At 38.3% G+C, this 17,542-nt stretch overlaps 1 protein-coding gene across 5 annotated transcripts in view; it reads right to left on the bottom strand.

Moving 5' to 3' along the window:
* Window positions 1–29: 29 nt before the first annotated feature.
* PDE7A (phosphodiesterase 7A) overlaps window positions 30–17,542 on the bottom strand; it is a 132,462-nt gene continuing 114,949 nt past the window's right edge. For all 5 annotated transcript variants that reach the window (XM_077810201.1, XM_077810202.1, XM_077810203.1 and 2 more), the window contains 8 exons: window positions 16,541–16,636; window positions 11,571–11,671; window positions 8,845–8,976; window positions 8,477–8,568; window positions 7,682–7,826; window positions 4,952–5,048; window positions 2,640–2,720; window positions 30–988 (listed from right to left, as the gene is read on the bottom strand). In XM_077810201.1, coding sequence (XP_077666327.1) covers window positions 777–988; window positions 2,640–2,720; window positions 4,952–5,048; window positions 7,682–7,826; window positions 8,477–8,568; window positions 8,845–8,976; window positions 11,571–11,671; window positions 16,541–16,636 — 956 coding nt within the window. In that variant the 3' untranslated portion in view covers window positions 30–776. The remainder of the gene's footprint in view (window positions 989–2,639; window positions 2,721–4,951; window positions 5,049–7,681; window positions 7,827–8,476; window positions 8,569–8,844; window positions 8,977–11,570; window positions 11,672–16,540; window positions 16,637–17,542) is intronic.

The raw sequence follows: 17,542 nt of genomic DNA, 5'->3' as shown, positions 1-17,542 counted from the left end.
TTCCCCCCCCTCACCCACCCACCCCCCACTCTGCAAATTCAGAAGCATTTTCAAAAATTGCATTCCCATACAGCACTGGAGAAAAGCTTGGCTGTGCTCTATGGTGAACGCTCAGTTCCCAGTGCACAAACAAAATAATGACAAATGGAGTCTTTTCTGGCATCCAAAGGAAAAAGAGCTTTAGTCTCAGATTTGACCTTTTTTTCTTTTTCTGTTTTTCTAAAAGAAAACCAAAGTTAGTGGTTCTTTCACAGCCATGCGTAAAGATAAGTCTAGAACCAATAGTTTCAGAGTACATTTGTAAACATCAAGTCTTGCCAGAGGCAGCAGAGGATGGGCACTTCACATTTCCATATTTTAAACAAGGACTGAGTGGAAGGTATGCTTTGAACATGTTTATGCAAGACTTGCTAAATCCCAAGAAAATGGAATAGTTCATATCAAGTCTTAGTTTTGAAGACCTTATTTCAAACTTTTTTAAAAAACCCACGTGGCACCATGATGAAACTTCTTGTATTGTTCCTTCAAGATTCAGTCACTGCTGTGCTTTGCATATTCAAGGTTCCAAACAAAAGCCAACTGAGGCATATGCATATTGCTCTATGTTCCAATCTTGTAATTAAAAATTGGGTTCAATTGACCTGTAAAGGAAAACTTGGAAATAAATAATGCTGGCATCATTTACACTGAACCTTGAGCAGTTATAACAAGTTTCTCCTCAAACCCCATTGTGCAGATACAATTGCAGAGGCAATTTTGTCATACGGATTCTGGAGTCAGGACAATCGAGTTTCCTGAGGTAATACGTCTGAGTCCATTTCCTCAAATGCAGGATCAGTATCATCACCACTGCTTGACTGTTCTCTTTGCAGTCCCTTCCAACTAGCTTTATTCAGTCCCAGATGACCAAGCATCGTCTGTGATAACCTGGTATTTGAAAACCGGGCCCACTCTGTAAATAATGGCTCCACTAAGTAGGTCATAAAACCTTTAAAGAAGAAAGCTTTAGATTAAAAACAGGAAAGAATATGCATTTTTAAGGTAAAGGTTTTAAAGCATTTAGGAAGTGATATAAAAGATTAACAATGCATTAGCAACTCGTCTCCAACTTACATCTAAAAATGGTCATCTTTCAATATTTCTAACACTGTGGCACTTTATTAAAATATAGAAGTATAATCTATAGAAATATTACAGGTTTGACAGTGAAAAGAAATAGCATTATATTGTATTAAGAAGGAACTGATGAATCTCATTTGTTCCCTTTTGGGGCAGTGGAGAAATAAAGGGAAAAAAACTATTGGAGAGGAGAAAGGAGGACACCAATCATCAGATTTGAATTAAACTACACAAACTAGACTAAAAAGCCTAAAAGTCTAACAGAAACAAGCTCATATATAATAAACCATCCCACAAACAAGCTGAATTGTGTTACAACGGAAATATACATTCAAATTCCCTCGGCATCACTAGACCAGTTAAGTGTATTGAAGTATGACCAGGCAAACTTGTGTCTCATTCGAGGCAAAGATGACTAATGGCCTGCACAAATTAAAGGGCTCCCAGTGTTATGCAGCAAATGAGACATCTTGAAATAGCTGACTGCCCTCTACACACACACACACACACAAAAGTATTTTGTCTATGTCTAAGACTTTTAAAGGTATTCAGGTGCCTAACTCTCACTGATTTCAATGGCTGTGAGATGCCTGAATAGCTTTAAAAATCTGGCTATATATATGCAAACAAAAATTTAAAGATAAGGTTGCCAGAACTGTACTTTTGCCTTATTTAAAAAAAAAAAGTTTATTTTAAAAAAATCAAAATTATGGTCAGCTATTCCACAATCTACTGGTTATAATTGATGTAATTTAGTATAATTTGTGAGAACCAAAGTCACAATTTTTTTTTACATTTCCAATTTTATATGAGATAAAAAAATTCAAATTATGTCTGGGGTTAAAATTTATTAATCTGCTTAATATAGTAGAACATATTTTTTCATTCAATCCCATTCAATCTATATGAAAATATACTTAAAAAAAAAAAGTCAATGTTTATTAATGGGAAAATCCTTTCACTTCTGTCCCTGGTATAAATCTACCCCAGGTTGGCAGTGATCAAAAATCATCTACCAGCTATCCATTGGCCTACATGAAATTCCTATGCTTTAAGACTATCTTTAAACCAGTTCCCAGTGAATAGGTGTCCACATTCCAAAAGCCTAAGTCAACTGGCAGCTTCACTAGAAGCACCAAGGACTGAATGGGTAGGTGAATGAAATGTCCTCTAACTCTGGAGCTTGTCATTCCAGGTTAGGATTAAGGCACATTGGAGTAGTAATATGGGAAAGGCTACATTGCTACTGCCCATGCTATACCTGTTCTATGGATACAGGACTTCAGTCTCCAGGACTATCAATCAAGCACCTTTCACGATTACTAAATTCAAAGGAGAAATTTTAAAGCAAAGAAAAAATTGCTTGTGGTGAAGAAGCATTGCCAAATTAACACAAAAAAAAGACAAAGGGCAAATTCTAAGATTTATAGGCAAAGATAGCTTTCCTTCCTCTAAAAATTGTCATTAAAGGGAACCACTGAAAGATTTTAAACTGTTCAAATACATATATTTGTAGTTACCAATCTGGATGTTGGCAATGGTTTCTGACTGTCGATCACACAGCGGACTCACACCCAAGTGATATTTTTTTTCAACATCTCCTAAAGAGAGAACAATTACTTAGAAAAGTAATTTTTAACCGTAAGCATTCTGGAATTGTTAATTCATAATATACACAAGCAAATCTGTTTTAGACAACCATTCAAGGAAGGCAAGTCACCTTGAGAGAACAGTTTCTATGTAATTACAGCTGTATCCTTACTTTTAAAATGCATTCTGCAAAAATATAACCCAATATAAGAGCAGATAAATATTAGGGCTGTTGATTAATCACAGTTAACTCATGCGATTAACTCAAAAAAATTAATCGTGATTAATCGCAGTTTTAAATGCACTGTTAAACAATTGAATACTAAATTTATTAAATATTTTGGATGTTTTTCTACATTTTCAAATAGATTGATTTCAGTTACAATACAGCATACAAAGTGTACAGTGCTCACTTTATTTTATTTTTATTACAAATATTTGCACTGTAAAAATGATTAACAAAAGAAATAGTATTTTTCAACTCACTTCATACAAGTACCATAAATGCAATCTCTTTATCGTGGAAGCACAGCTTACAAATGTAGATTTTTTCTGTTACATTACTGCACTCAAAAACAAAACAATGCAAAACTTTAGAGCATACAATCCACTCAGTCCTACTTCTTATTCAGCCAATCACCAAGACAAACAAATTTGTTTACATTTATGGGAGATAATGCTGCCTGCTTCTTGTTTACAGTGTCACCTGAAAGTGAGAACAGACGTTTGCATGGCACTTTTGTAGCTGGCATTCCAATGTATTTATGTGCCAGATATGCTAAACATTCGTATGCCCCTTCATGCTTTAGCCACCATTCCAGAGGACATGTTTCCATGCTGATGACACTTGTTAAAAAAATAATGCGTTAATTAAATTTGTGACTGAACTCCTTAGGGGAGAATTGTATGTCTACTGCTCTATGTTTTACCTGCATTCTGCCATATATTTCATGTTATAGCTGTCTCGGATGATGACCCAGAACATGTTGTTCATTTTAAGAACACTTTCACTGCAGATTTGACAAAACATAAAGAAGGAGTCAATGTGAGATTTCTAAAGATAGCTACAGCACTTGACCAAGGTTTCAGAATCTGAAGTGCCTTCCAAAATCTGAGAGGGACAAGGTGTGGAACATGCTTTCAGAAGTCTTAAAAAAGCAACACTCCGATGCGGAAACTACAGAACCCGAACCACCAAAGAATAAAATCAACCTTCTGATGGTGGCGTCTGACTCAGATGAAAATGAACATGTGTCACTCCGCTCTGCTTTGGATTGTTATTGAACAGAACCAGTCATCAGCATGAATGCATGTCCTCTGGAATGGTGGTTAAAGCATGAAGGGACATACAAATCTTTAGCACATCTGGCATGTAAATATCTTGCAACGCCAGCTACAACAATGCCATGAGAACACCTGTTCGCACTTTCAGGTGACATTGTAAACAAGGAGCGGGCAGCATTATCTCCTGCAAATATAAACGAACTTGTTTCTCTGAGCCATTGGCTGAACAAGAAGTAGGACTGAGTGGACTTCTAGACTCTGAAGTTTTACATTGTTTTATTTTTGAATGAAGTTATTTTTTGTACATAATTCTATATTTGTAAGTTAAACTTTCATGATAAAGAGATTGCACAATGGTACTTGTATTAAGTGAATTAAAATACTATTTCTTTTATTTTTACAGGGCAAATATTTATATTTAAAAATAAATATAAAGTGAGCCTATACTCTGTATATATTACATATATTCTGTGTTGTATTTGAAATCAATATATTTGAAAATGCGGAAAACATTTATATTCTGTGTTGTAATTGAAATCAATATATTTGAAAATGCGGAAAACATCAAAAAATATTTATATAAATGGTATTTCATTATTGTTTAACAGCATGATTAATCATGCGATAAATCGTGATTAATTTTTTTAATTGCTTGACAGCCCTATAAGACAATCCTTCATTTGAAGTATCTTTTCTAGTGAGGAATACATTTCAGCTAGAATCTGAAACTTTTGAGTGTATTGAGTTAAAGCAGATTCTTCATCAGCTGTTACTAGCAGAAGAAGCCTGTTTCAAGAATGTAGCCACAAAAAAAAAAAAAGTATTTTAACCCTCTTTTAGTCCTAAACTTATATAGCCCTTCATCTCACAAAGTCACTAGGACTCTCAGATATTCATCTTATGATACATTTACACATTCATTGGTATGAGATTAGAATATTTCTATTCTTTTACTTGCCTTGATGGAAGAATTCCTCTGTTACTTTTTCACTCCACTGCTTGCTCAGTTCCCAGGTCCGGCATGGATTACAAATATCAGCACACTTCAAAGCCATCTAGTGAATTACATATACTGTGTTACACAACTTTTAATTTTTTTCTACATGCAAAAACATGAATACAAAAAGCAGCATAATTTCTAGAGTAACTACTGTATTCCATAACGTCTCATGCATTTTTATAATCAGCGTAACAAACCCAACCACTTGCATTTCACTCTAAAATTATATACCATAGTTAAGGCTGCAATTTAGTCACAGAAGTCGCCGGAGTCACAGAATCCATGAATTCCAGCGACCTCTGTGACTTCAGCCTGCGGTGGTCCAGAGCTGCAGGGTCCCCCGCTGCCTGCTGGGACAGGAAGCTGTGGGGTACCCCCGCTGCCCCTGGCGGCAGGGAGCTGCAGGGAATTCCCCCACCGCCCCCACAGGGAGCTGTGGGGGTTTCCCCGCCGGCAGGGAGCTGCAGGGGCAGTGGCGGGACACCCCCCGAGCACCCTGCCGCTGCCGGGGAAACCCCTGAGCTCTCTGCCACTGGGGGTGGTGGGGCACCCACCCCCAACTCGTGGTGGGAGGTGGCAGCGGGGGAACCTCCAGCTCCCTCACGCCAAAGGTGGCACTGTAGGGGAACCCCGAGCTCCCAGTGGGCAGCAGTGGGGGAACCCCCGAGCTCCTGGGGGTGGCATACATCTCCGGGCTGCTAAGAAGGAGCCCAAGCTCCTGGTCCCCGTGGGTGGCAGGGAATCCCAGCTGCTACAGGCAGCTCCTAGTCCCTGCAGCTTCCCCACTTGAAGTAGTGTGGGGATCCGCAGATCCACGTTTTGTCAAAGATATTTTTAGTAAAAGTTAGGGACAGGTTACGGCTTCTGTGACTTTTTCTGTTTTGCCCGTGACCTGTCCGTGACTTTTGCTAATAAGATCAGTGACAAAATCTTAGACTTAGCTAACAGAATGCTACTTTGAGAATTATAAGAGGTCATGAACAGAGCTAAGTAAAACTGAAGGCAAACAGACTTCTATCCTGGACAAAGTGAATGAGAGTTAAATACAAAGTACCTCTCAAAGGCACTGTATACAGAGCATTCAATACAAAGACATTTATATACGAAATAAAATGACAAAACGGTATTTATTTTAATTAACTCTAACCAAAAATTAAGTTAGCTGTTAGGAAAACACTATTTCAAAGCCAGTTAACATCCCTGCTCCCCATTTTATAACTGCAATAAGACATTTTAAAGAATTAACTAATAGCATAGTTTCAATGCCAGAGATCCTAGTAGGATTGAGTTAGTATAGTTCAGTTTACTTCCTTGCATTACTAATTTTTGAAAAACAAAATATAAATCCCCACTTAACAGAAAATGTATTGTTTATGGCTTGGTTGGGACAGTTCAAACCCTGGGTTCGTACTTTTGTAGACAGGATGACCAATCTGAAATTACAGGATTTCTGCATTCTTTAAGAGGGTCCTCCCTCCAGTTTAATGTCCCTCTTTCTCAAAGGAAGTGTTTTAGCCTTCTGTACACCTCCCTGTTGAGAAGTATCTGACAGCACAAACCAAGGGTTCATAACAGCACAGCAATACCCCACAATATACTTGTAGAGTATTGCCTAAGGGACCCAAAGCTAACTATAAAACAGTCTTAACCAGTCTCTTAGGAATTTTCTTTAGAGGGAGGAGCAAAAAACTTGAACCTCATTGAAAGATTTGTTAACCCAGTTTCTGCCTGCTGGGATCAGTGACAGACTGAAAACCTTTACCTCCATTTCTAATTCCCCCTCCTCCGTTTCTGATTCATCTGCGCCTCCCTCTGCTCATTGAGCAAGCTCCTCTCTAACATGTGCAGGCTGAAAGGGCTGGTTTTGCCCTCTACAGAGTGAGGATCTTGGGGAGCCTCAGCAGGACTTGCTGGTACTCCATTTCATTGTGTAAGCAGGCCTTGCACACACTAAGCATCAATTATGTCAACTGACTGCTAACAAAGAAGTGGTATTTTTTCCTAAAGTTTTGTCTTTAACATTCTCAGTGGTTCATGGATCCTCTGTAAGCCTGTAGTAAAAACTCATCAAAATGGCAACCAGAAAGCAGTCGCAGAGGTCGCCTTCCTGCTGCCTTCTTGTTTAGAGGCAGAAATCCTGAATTTTGACCGGTTGTCATCCAGACTGTATGGCAGTGAAGGAGGAACCACCTATGGTGTGTTACTGCCTACCGAGGTTTTTTAAATTATCCGTGCAAATAAGCTGCTTCAAATAGGTCGAAAGAGTGAGGTCAGTAACTTTCTGTTCTAGCACAGCAACATTTTCTACTTTGAAAGTTAACATCTCAGTCGGTGCCCTTCTTGGCAGTCTCTCTGCAGAGAGAAAGAATTGAAGATGATGCATCAAGACAGAAATACCCTCTTGACCCTGAAGATGGTCCCTCCAAAAGAAGGTGATATGCACTGGCAGAACAGCATAAGGAAAATACTGGTCACTTGTGCTGCACCTCTTCTGTAAACAAATATAAGAGCTTAATTTCCAGTGCTGTCAACCTGACATTTTACAAGATCTAAACAACTAAAGAATAAAAACATCCCCTCTTCACTGGTCACCCATGGCAGCTGAAGACCATTTTCCTGGGAGGAAAAAAAAGTATGATATTTGAAGCAATTTACTTCTGAATAGTATGGAAGTTTCAAAACAGTCACCTGTAAAATGAAGTGGCGATGGCTTGCCTCCTCTAAACATAGGTCTCCTCTGTCCAAATGGGTTCTAAACAGGGACAGGTATTCATTTTGCCGACTTATGTCTGTAGCAAGAATGAGAGCACCTATCTGGCTTTCCATCAGCTGCCTGAAATTAGTGATATAAAACACCCAAAGGCATGAAAATATGAGGAAAAAAATTAAAGCATCATATTTACACGTTTAAGTTGAATGCAGCAACTGTATATGAATGTATAAATAAACTGTAAGCCATGATGGCTGTAAGTGCAGCACTTTCAAATGTTTATATAAAATTTTTAAAAACTACAATATTTATAAAAATACTCTGACATTTCACAGGTAGCTCTCAGGAAGAGAGAAACTTACTGCATATATTTTTAAGCTAAATTCTAGCTATTGTTAAAGAAGATGAAAAGAGCTGCAATTTAAAAATACAGATCATGAGTTACTGTTTAGGTCACAAAATACAATTATCTCTTACTAGTCAGTTAATATTTTCTTTCAATCTAATCAAATGTTTGTATAATGAATACACTTCCATCACACAGTTTTCACAATAAATACTAGTTTCCAAGTTGTATACTGAATAATTAACTGTTCCTGCGAGGCTCATACCACCCATTAAATCTTCAAATTGATCTGAATATTCAGCTAGGATTATGAATTGCTATGTAATATTTTAACAGAACACTTGTTTACAAAGTTGTCTGATGCCATGGATAATACATTGTGTGTAACTTCATATAGTGTACACTCTCTGTATAAAAAAATACAGACCTGTTTTCTAATGACATATGTGCAAATAAACCAGACTCTCTCAACAACCCTACTGCTGATCTCCAGTGGTGGTTTTCTAATACTGAGATATTCTGCAAAACAGAAACAAAATTACTGGTGTCACTTTAAAAGATTTTATTAGTTTTACACTACAGTCTATATGCCTCTTAAAAAGGTTCATGATTTTCAAACTTTTTAATACTTCTATTACATTAATAGCTTGTATTTATTTTTTTCACTCAATGGGACAAAAATCCCAGGTTCAAGTCTACTATTAAGTGAGTACATTAGCAATTTCACTGTTAATATAATTCTATACTGAAAAGATACTCAAATCTGGTTCTGATAAGTATGATATTTTCACTTACCTTATATAAAGTTGCTAAGTAATGGTTTGTTTTAATAAGGAAAGGCTGATTAACACCTGGATGATCCAAATCATGTGTGGCAGCTGCAATTAAACTGAGCAGAACATCCCATGGAGTGAGAGATTTGGAAAGCTGTAATAAATGTAACAGTATTATTCATGGGAACATTCACAGGTGAAAAAATTCTGATTAGCTTTTCATAGCTAGCATTCAGTCCCTGGAAAAAGGTCCCAAAAATGACCATTCAATTTCATCTTTCACATAGTGCTATGAAGGAAGAGCACCATAACAGAAAGGCGAATGCAGAGAAGGAGGTGAGGGTACTAGTAGAACTTTTAAAAAAAGTTTAATAGCAACAATTGTACAAGGCAATCCAAGAGTAATTACCCTACAGGAGTTAAAGGCTCAAATCAATTTCATCCGACCTCATCGATAATATCTAGATAGACACAATAACTATTTAAATATTTATGATAGCTAGAACTGTCGCTCAAATTGTTAGCTACTCCATTATCAACCAGAGAGTATTTCAAAATCCCTGTTTAAATTAAAAATCCTTGAAAGAGGTTATTTCTTCAAGTTAGTTGTCCAACTCATCTTCCGAGCCGATCTTAATGTGTACACGGTCAGCAAAAGGTCCTGCTATTTCTCCTCTAGTTTTAATGCAGATAATATCATTTCAACATAAGATGTTTTTTATTTAAGCAAGTTAAGGCTCTATATGCCTCAGATATTGTCAGAACTGTTCATTGGGTAGTTTCCATCTTCTGTCACAATCCCATTTCCTACCCCTATTGGGAAAAAAAGGGGAGAAGGGTAGGGAAATAGAGGACGGCACCCAGTAAGCTCTCAAATTTCAGAGTCCCGCAACAAAGAGCTTTTCACAGGGAAAACAAAAAAGAAGGAACAGGGTAGAAAAGAGATGACAAAGTGCAAATATGGGCAGACCAATGATAAGCTACCAATGTACCCTGGTAAAAAGCTGTTTGAATTCAAATCATCATTAGTGGTAATGCATCACTTGATAACCATGCATTAATAATACTTATTTACCATTATACCAACAAGAAAAACCTGTGCCAAGCCACCTGACTGCTGGAAGACCAACAAAAAATTCAGATGCTAGTTTATTGACCAGCCCAGAAATCTGTGATACCATCAGTGACTGTTAACTGGGGTTGGCAGTTTGGGTAAGGAAAGATTTCTGTGGCCATGGCAATTAAATTTTTTTTACGCTGCCCGGGGTGTCCCTGGAAATTTCTGGGATAGCTGTTTTTTTTTTTTCATTTTGCTAAATGACAGAGATATATTTCTGAACCAAATAGAATTTTCTCTTTTTACCACTAACAAATAGTTCAGGGGAATAAGTGTTTGGAGTGATAAACAGCATTTGGAGGAGTGAAAAGTCATAATGTGGACATTATCAAAGCTTTTCTTTTGCTCAGTGCTTATGACGCTTGTCCAGTGTTTCATGATGAGGTATTTTAGAACACTGACCTGCTGGAAAAATCCTCCACTTCAAGAAATATGCATGTCATTGTTGAATCAGAAGTTGGGAGTAATGACTCAAGAACACCCTCTTCCCTGCCCTCCCCACCATCCCACAAAAGTGCAGTGTTGTATGAATATTTCACAACCCTAGAAAGTGTCACCACAAAAGGATTTCACTTTTTCATTTTGAAAATATGGTCACCTACAGAAGGGGATAACACCTGAATCCTTTGTAAAATAAAATTTGTTACCTCCAGAAAGCACCTAGCTGTGAATGGCTAAATATATAACTGCATGATCTTATTTTCATGACCCTCATCTTCCTCCCTCCTTTTGGTTGTCAAGTCATGTGTTGCATCTTGTCTCATATGAGAGGCCTCAATCTTGTACGGAATCCCACCAACCTTAATGCAATGCTATAGATAGCATGCAGGCAAATGATTGCCACCTTGAAGCTTCAGACAGTTTAGCTAATCAGGGTAGGTACTGTTTTCTACTATGTGATCATATAGCACCCTAGTACAACAGGGCCCCACTCTTAATTGAGATCTCTAGGCATGACAAAAATATAAATAAAATACTTACCTACCTCCCAGAACATTACAAACTTTATTTAATTAATATTTGTAAGTTCTTTGAGATCTTAGACCAGACACTATGCAAGAGTAGTGCAGACCACTATTACTCTACAAGAATAAACCAAACCGATAAAAAAAAATCAGAGTTGAACTAGATAGCTGGTTTCCAACTGGCTACAGTACATCATGGGACTTCTCTAATCTAATCAGAAAGTAGCATTTTTCCCTGAAGTTTCCTGTCTAGTGTGTAGCCTATACCAGAGTACCAGCAATTAAAGTTACCTCTGACAATTGTTAGCTTTGCTCAGCTCCTTATGTAGAGCTCTCTCTGCTAGGTATCTCCCTTTCACAATGGCCCTTTCCGAAAGAAGAAAGGACAGACAACTCTTGTACACTGCTACAATCTGCATCTGGCAGAGGATCTTTGTTCATTAGTATCCAAGGTGAACTAAGCATAAATGATATATCAGCTTTTGAAAAACTGAGTTATTTGGGTCTCTACTGCCAGCTTCTGACTCAATGACGTGCATAATTCTTGGAGCAGAGGTTTTTTTCCCCAGTAGCTTAAAATCTTTATGGTTTTAAGGAACATTAAGAAAATACAAACATTATATTTGTACCTTTACACGTTATGTAAAACAAATTTGTATATCCTACCTTAGGTTCTTTTAAATAACAGTGCATGGCCTGAGTCACATCAGCAGCATGAACTGCATTATGATAAGGGTTTTGACTATGATAATCTTCTTGAACCATAACTATATAAAGAAAACAAACATCTGGGTTTAATTAAAATGGCAATTTAAAAAAGAAAACAATATAAATATCACAAATTGACATTTTTGATAAGACATATATAAAGTTCACATATCAAATTTGTTTAAGTAGAACCATCTCCAGTACTCTCACACAAAGGTTTTATGTGGTCACGCAATATTTTTTAAGCTAACACAAGTTTTAGTATAAAGTCATCCTGGAGATCAAGTTATTCAACTTTGATCACAATGTTATGATCTGGAATATTATGATCTTACTGAGCAACCACCTCCTTAGCAGGAGTCTCTCTCTCTGCTAAGCCAGTCTGCTTGAACGTTGAGGCAACCTGGAACACACGTATGGAAGTTGATTCTATTAATCAGAACAGCAGGGCTGACACCTCTGCTAATCTTTTGTGTCCCTCATAGATAATTTAGGCAATCCACGCATCACACTGGTGGGCCTTGATCAGAAAATGGTACCCTACAGCAACCCATCAGGGACAGAAGAGCTAGCTGTTCTGCTTTTAGTTTCAGTACATGTGAAGAAGTCTTTCCTTCCTGACCACTGTCCAGCCACTAGCCCCATATGAACCAGACTGTTGTCTTCGCTTGCCTTTCCAAGTCCTTCTTGCTTTCCTTAAGCACTGCAATTACAATATGTGGAAGGTCACTTGAGTGGAATCAGTACAAGGGAACTAGTTTATAGCAAACAAACAAACAAAAAAAAATGGTTAGTAATCTATTCTATAATTTCACTTCAACTGTGCACTGGGTGCGCACGCACCTGTTGGAGATTTTCCCCTTAACGGTAACCCACTGGGGCAGCACAAGCCCTCTGTTACCTCGTGCCATCACATGAAGGTATAAAGAGCCACCTCCTCAGTCCCTCTCGCCAGACAGAGTCTGATAGAAATAGAAAGGAGAGTGGGTTGTGGAATGGACATATGTAACACATCTCAAGGAACAACCATTACAGAATAGGCTAGTAACCGTTTTCTCTTCAAGTGATTACAACATGTCCCTTCCATTTCATTCAGAAGCTGTTTGATCTGGCAGTGAGATCAGAGTCTACCAGGATAAGGATTGCAGGACCACATGCCCAAAAGTGGCATAATCTCTAGAACACTGAAAGATGACATGATGTGAAGCAAAGGTGTGTACTGAAGACCAAATCACTACTTTGCAAACGTCCAGAATAATCACCTGGGCCCCAAAGGCTGCATGAGATCTTGTTGCATGTGTTAACACCCTACTCTGTGGAGTTATACTAGCCAAGTCAGAACACAAACAAATGCAAGTGGAAAGCCACAACAAAATCCTCTGAAAATAGACTGGAAAGCTCTTCATTCTGTCCACAATTGCCACAGCTGTGACAATGACCTAAATTGTTTAGTTTTGGCCAGGTAAAAAGCTTAATGCTCTTCTGAAGTACAGTGTGTGGAGTGTCTCCTCATCACTATGATTATGAGGTTTAGGGAAGGAAGTTGGTAAATATATAGCCTGATTAATATGAAAGTGAGACACCACATTGGTGACTCACTTCAGATGAGGACACAGATAAACCTTGTCCTTGTAGAAGACCGTATATGGAGGTTCAGAAACCAGAGCTCTCCTGGATGAGGAGATTGAGACCAAAAATGCCACCTTCATGGAGAGATGAAGTAATGAACAAGTTGCCAATGATTCAAACGAGGATCCATTAGGGTGGTTGTCAACTGGTGGGTAGAACTCCAAGACATCTGCCAAATGGACTTTGACAGAACTAATGGCAAGACCTTGTTGCTTCAGGTAAAACAGATGTCCAACACATGATGGATCAGAGCCTGGACCAAGGAAATGCCTTTCTGCTGTAACCAGATGGAGAATCTCTTCCACTTTGCTAGTAACTATACCTCATAGAAGGTTTTCCATTACTTAAAAGCACATCGTGGACCTCCTTTAAACAAATTTCTTCGAGTTCACCATGGAGCTTCAAGGTTCTCAGGCCCTGCAGATTGGGGTGGAGGAGGCAATCATGTTCTTGGAGATCAGGCAGTGTCAGATGAGCTCTGTGTGAAAGAGTTAGAGTGGAAAACCAATGTTGCCACAGACACGGCAGAGCTGTCAGCTTAAGTCGAGTGGACCTGGAGGAAATGCATACAGGAGTCTGTCTGACTAAGGCAGAGAGAAACATCCATCAGAGACCTAGGGCTGTGACCTGCTTGAAAACAAAACTGGTGACACTTCCTATTGATTTTTGTAGCAAACTGGTCTATCAGTGGTATATCCCACCACTGGAAAATGAACCTGGCCATATCTGGACAAAGAGACCACTCAAGGCGACTGTTGAACAATCTACTTAAGTGGTTTCTCAGAGCATTCTGAACACACAGGAGGTGAGAGGCTTTGAAGTGGATTGAGTTGTTGATGCAGAAATCCCACTGCCTTTCCGTGGTACCTGCCAGGATCATTCAGTGTCCTATCATCAAGTCCTGTTGCCTGAATGCAGTTGTAACTGGTACCATGACTGGTGAACGTCCTCAGGGCTTATGTAATGTCAAAAGATTGGAAGCAAATACAGGTTATGACTGTTTTGCACAAATTAACACCTCACACAGGAGACAAAAATGTTTATTTCTGTTACTCTTATCTAGCAAGACAACATAATGCTCCCATTTAGATGGCCACCCATACCCCATCTCCATGGATGAGAGGGCAGTTCAGAATGTCTCCATCCAGAATTTCTGCTGCTTCATAAACTGGTTCAGCCACTTGAAGTCTCAAATCCTCCTCCACTCACCTCAACTTACTGATTATTGCAACGATCCTAGGGTAACACACTTGTTATTTGAAAAAAAAAAAGGGTCATGGTTCCATTTCCGGAGAAACAGTGGTCTGACAACACATTTGATATGTGTCTTCTCTGACTGATGAAGCTAGAGTCTGGAGATGAATTTGCAAACAGGAGAATGGGGGAGACAGAAGATCTCAAAGTAGTTTCTAGGTACCACAGAGAGCACCCATATGCCTGAAATGCTGAGAGCCCAGTGGGACTGAAAAAATGGACACTGGAGGTAAAACTTTGGAGTGACCTCAAGTAATCAGAAATGATCTTGGGAGAGGACTGAAACAATCTGAACGGTCTTTTGGTTTCTAAAAAAATTGCAACCTTCTGGAAATTGGCCTAGGGAACAGCCAGAAGAGGAAGGCCTCTTCCTGGAAGCTGCATCCAAGACTGGATTTGGTTCATCTTGTCAGCAGCTATAATTAGAATATTTTCTCACTATCCAGATATGCTAGGATAGAATTAAGGAAGACTCTAAAAAGTGGGAATATCCTTGGAAGGGAGGGGAGCCATTCCATGCTAGAATGAAAGCTTGTCTTTCTCCCCAATAACAGCCTAACTCAGACAGCCCTCCTGACAACTATGGAGCTGTTGAATATGTTGGCAGATGACCCAAGAGAATCTATGTGGCTGAGGTTACTGATTACCTGAAGACATTTAGATAGGTTATTCCAAACTGATTTTAAAAATGAAATAAAGTCCCCTCCCTAGCTGAACCTCAGATAACCAGGGGATGACCAAGGAGACAAGACAAACAGTTTGTCACAGTGACAAACTGGACAGCCTAAAATCAGACGTTCGCCTAGATACTCTCTTCACTTTCCAGTCTACAGGTTTTTGAGGACAGCTGATGTGTTTGTTTCGACCACAGACCCTGAATCCACTTAAGGAGAAATCAGTCATTTATTAGGAGGAACTGCTAGGGAACCTGTAAAGCAGAGATTTAATTTGAACAGACTGATGAACAGACTGGACTCCTTCCTGTCCTTTCTGTCTGGGGGAGGGGAAAAATCCTCTGAGTCCCATTTATCCTTGCTTTTTCAAACTTCATAACCACAAAAACATGCTTTGTATCAAACAGATCGAGCCTCCTGAGAAAACCTCCCAAAGGGAACAGAGAGCTGCTTCTCCTGGCTCAATCAAGAATTAGTCTTTCCTTCAGACTGAGTTGGAGGATATAGGGGAAAACAGGCAATGTGAGGGATAAGTCTTTGGTCTTGGTGCAACAAGTCGTGGTAAAGGCATCCCAGGACATCACTGACAAGTGAGATGTTGCACCACACGGTGACTCTTGTGCAAAAACAAGAAGGAACCATCTCATTCCAGGGTCTGTGTCAAGGACATTAGCATACAGAAATACAAGTCCATAAACAATTAAACAGCTGCTCTCCCATTGTCAAATAAAAGTAACATTAATTTACACCTTTCTCCAAGGATACACAATACAGCATCACCTCATGAAGGTCCCAAACATCCCTGTACAACTTTAAGAAAGTAGCATTAATTCCTACATCAGTGGAGCAAGATGGGATCCTTTTCTATACTACTAAAAAGACCTGAGCAGAAATGGGTTCAGCAACTGGTACTTCTGAACTGGCGATGACTACAGGTTAGATAAAGACAAACTATGTTTCTTTTCAGAAACCAAGGTCAAAACCACTATTATATTTCAATAATATTCTCACTATCTCCTCTTCCCTCATTTGTGATGTGAAATTCAGCCTTCATAATCCGTTGCATACAACTGTGACACATCATGAAATTCACACATTCTTGGGCAAAATCAATTTTTTTTGCCAAACTTAATGTAACTGATTTTTGCAGAAATTTTTTTCCTTCACCTCCCTAATTCTATTATTAAAATTAAGCTATTTCCAAAATTTGTAAGTGCACACAGTATGACAATACTACCATTATAGGAATCAGCTTCAAATCAGCACTGTTCAAACTTTCTTGCTAAACTCTAAGCAGTACTTCAAAAGGTATCTTTTAAAATGGAGTTAAGGAGTAATGTTCACTTTAACAAAAGACTATAATATATTTACCTAAAAATCTACGAAGTTTCATCGTATCTAAGTGGAAGTGTTCTATCAGTCCATGAAGATTAAACAGGTGGAAGGTTAAGCTGACTAGACTGTTTCCTAAAAATAAAATACAAATATTAATTCATTTAAAAAAAGATGAAACTAGCGCTTCCATCACAAGGGAAAAATTATTTAAAAGTTTTTGTATTCAAAAGTTATGCAAACAGATTGAAAAGTATAAGAATTCTGTAAGCATTAATTGGTCTCGTCCATTAACAATTTCCCCTAGTGATTCTCAATATATCCACTATCAGCAATAAACTGTGCAATGAGGAGTCTCACTCAATATTAAAAAAAAATTAAAAAGTCCATTTTCAGTAGCACTGTACCTTTAAAAACAATTAACCTGCAATCCACCTAAGTAGGTTTATTGCTTAGAAAAGGAACACAGAGGTAATTAAGGCAAAAAAAATAATCAATGTTGGCAACTGCCCCAAGTTGAACACCTTACATTTAGTTATTCCAACATGTGTTTTCTTGAAAAAGTAATCCACGCTGAAACCAGAAATCAAAGAATATACAAATGTGCCATTTGCTATGAAATTTGTAGTACTATAAAGCAACTGCTATGATCATTTGTTTACTAGGAGCTGAAATACTCCATATCATACATTTGATTTCTTTTTTTTTTTTTTTAAATTTCAGAGTCAGTAAGGAAGGCTTGCAAATTAAACACACAACACTGACAACAAGATCAGTTTTTGGCATATTTACTTTGACACCTTAGAGACTAACCAATTTATTTGAGCATAAGCTTTTGTGAGCTACAGCTCACTTCAGCAGCTCACGAAAGCTAATGCTCAAATAAATTGGTTAGTCTCTAAGGTGCCACAAGAACTCCTTTTCTTTTTGCAAATACAGACTAACACGGCTGTTACTCTGAAACCTGTCATTACTTTGACAGTGTCACTTTAACAACCAGTTACACAGCCACTCAGTGTGCTAGGTGCTCTACTCAGAAGC

The sequence above is a fragment of the Eretmochelys imbricata genome, chromosome 2 (genome assembly GCF_965152235.1).
Source record: "Eretmochelys imbricata isolate rEreImb1 chromosome 2, rEreImb1.hap1, whole genome shotgun sequence".
NCBI lineage: Eukaryota > Metazoa > Chordata > Testudines > Cheloniidae > Eretmochelys > Eretmochelys imbricata.
The sequence above is the reverse complement of the archived record's forward strand: the minus strand, read 5'-3'. Positions and strand labels throughout refer to the sequence as shown.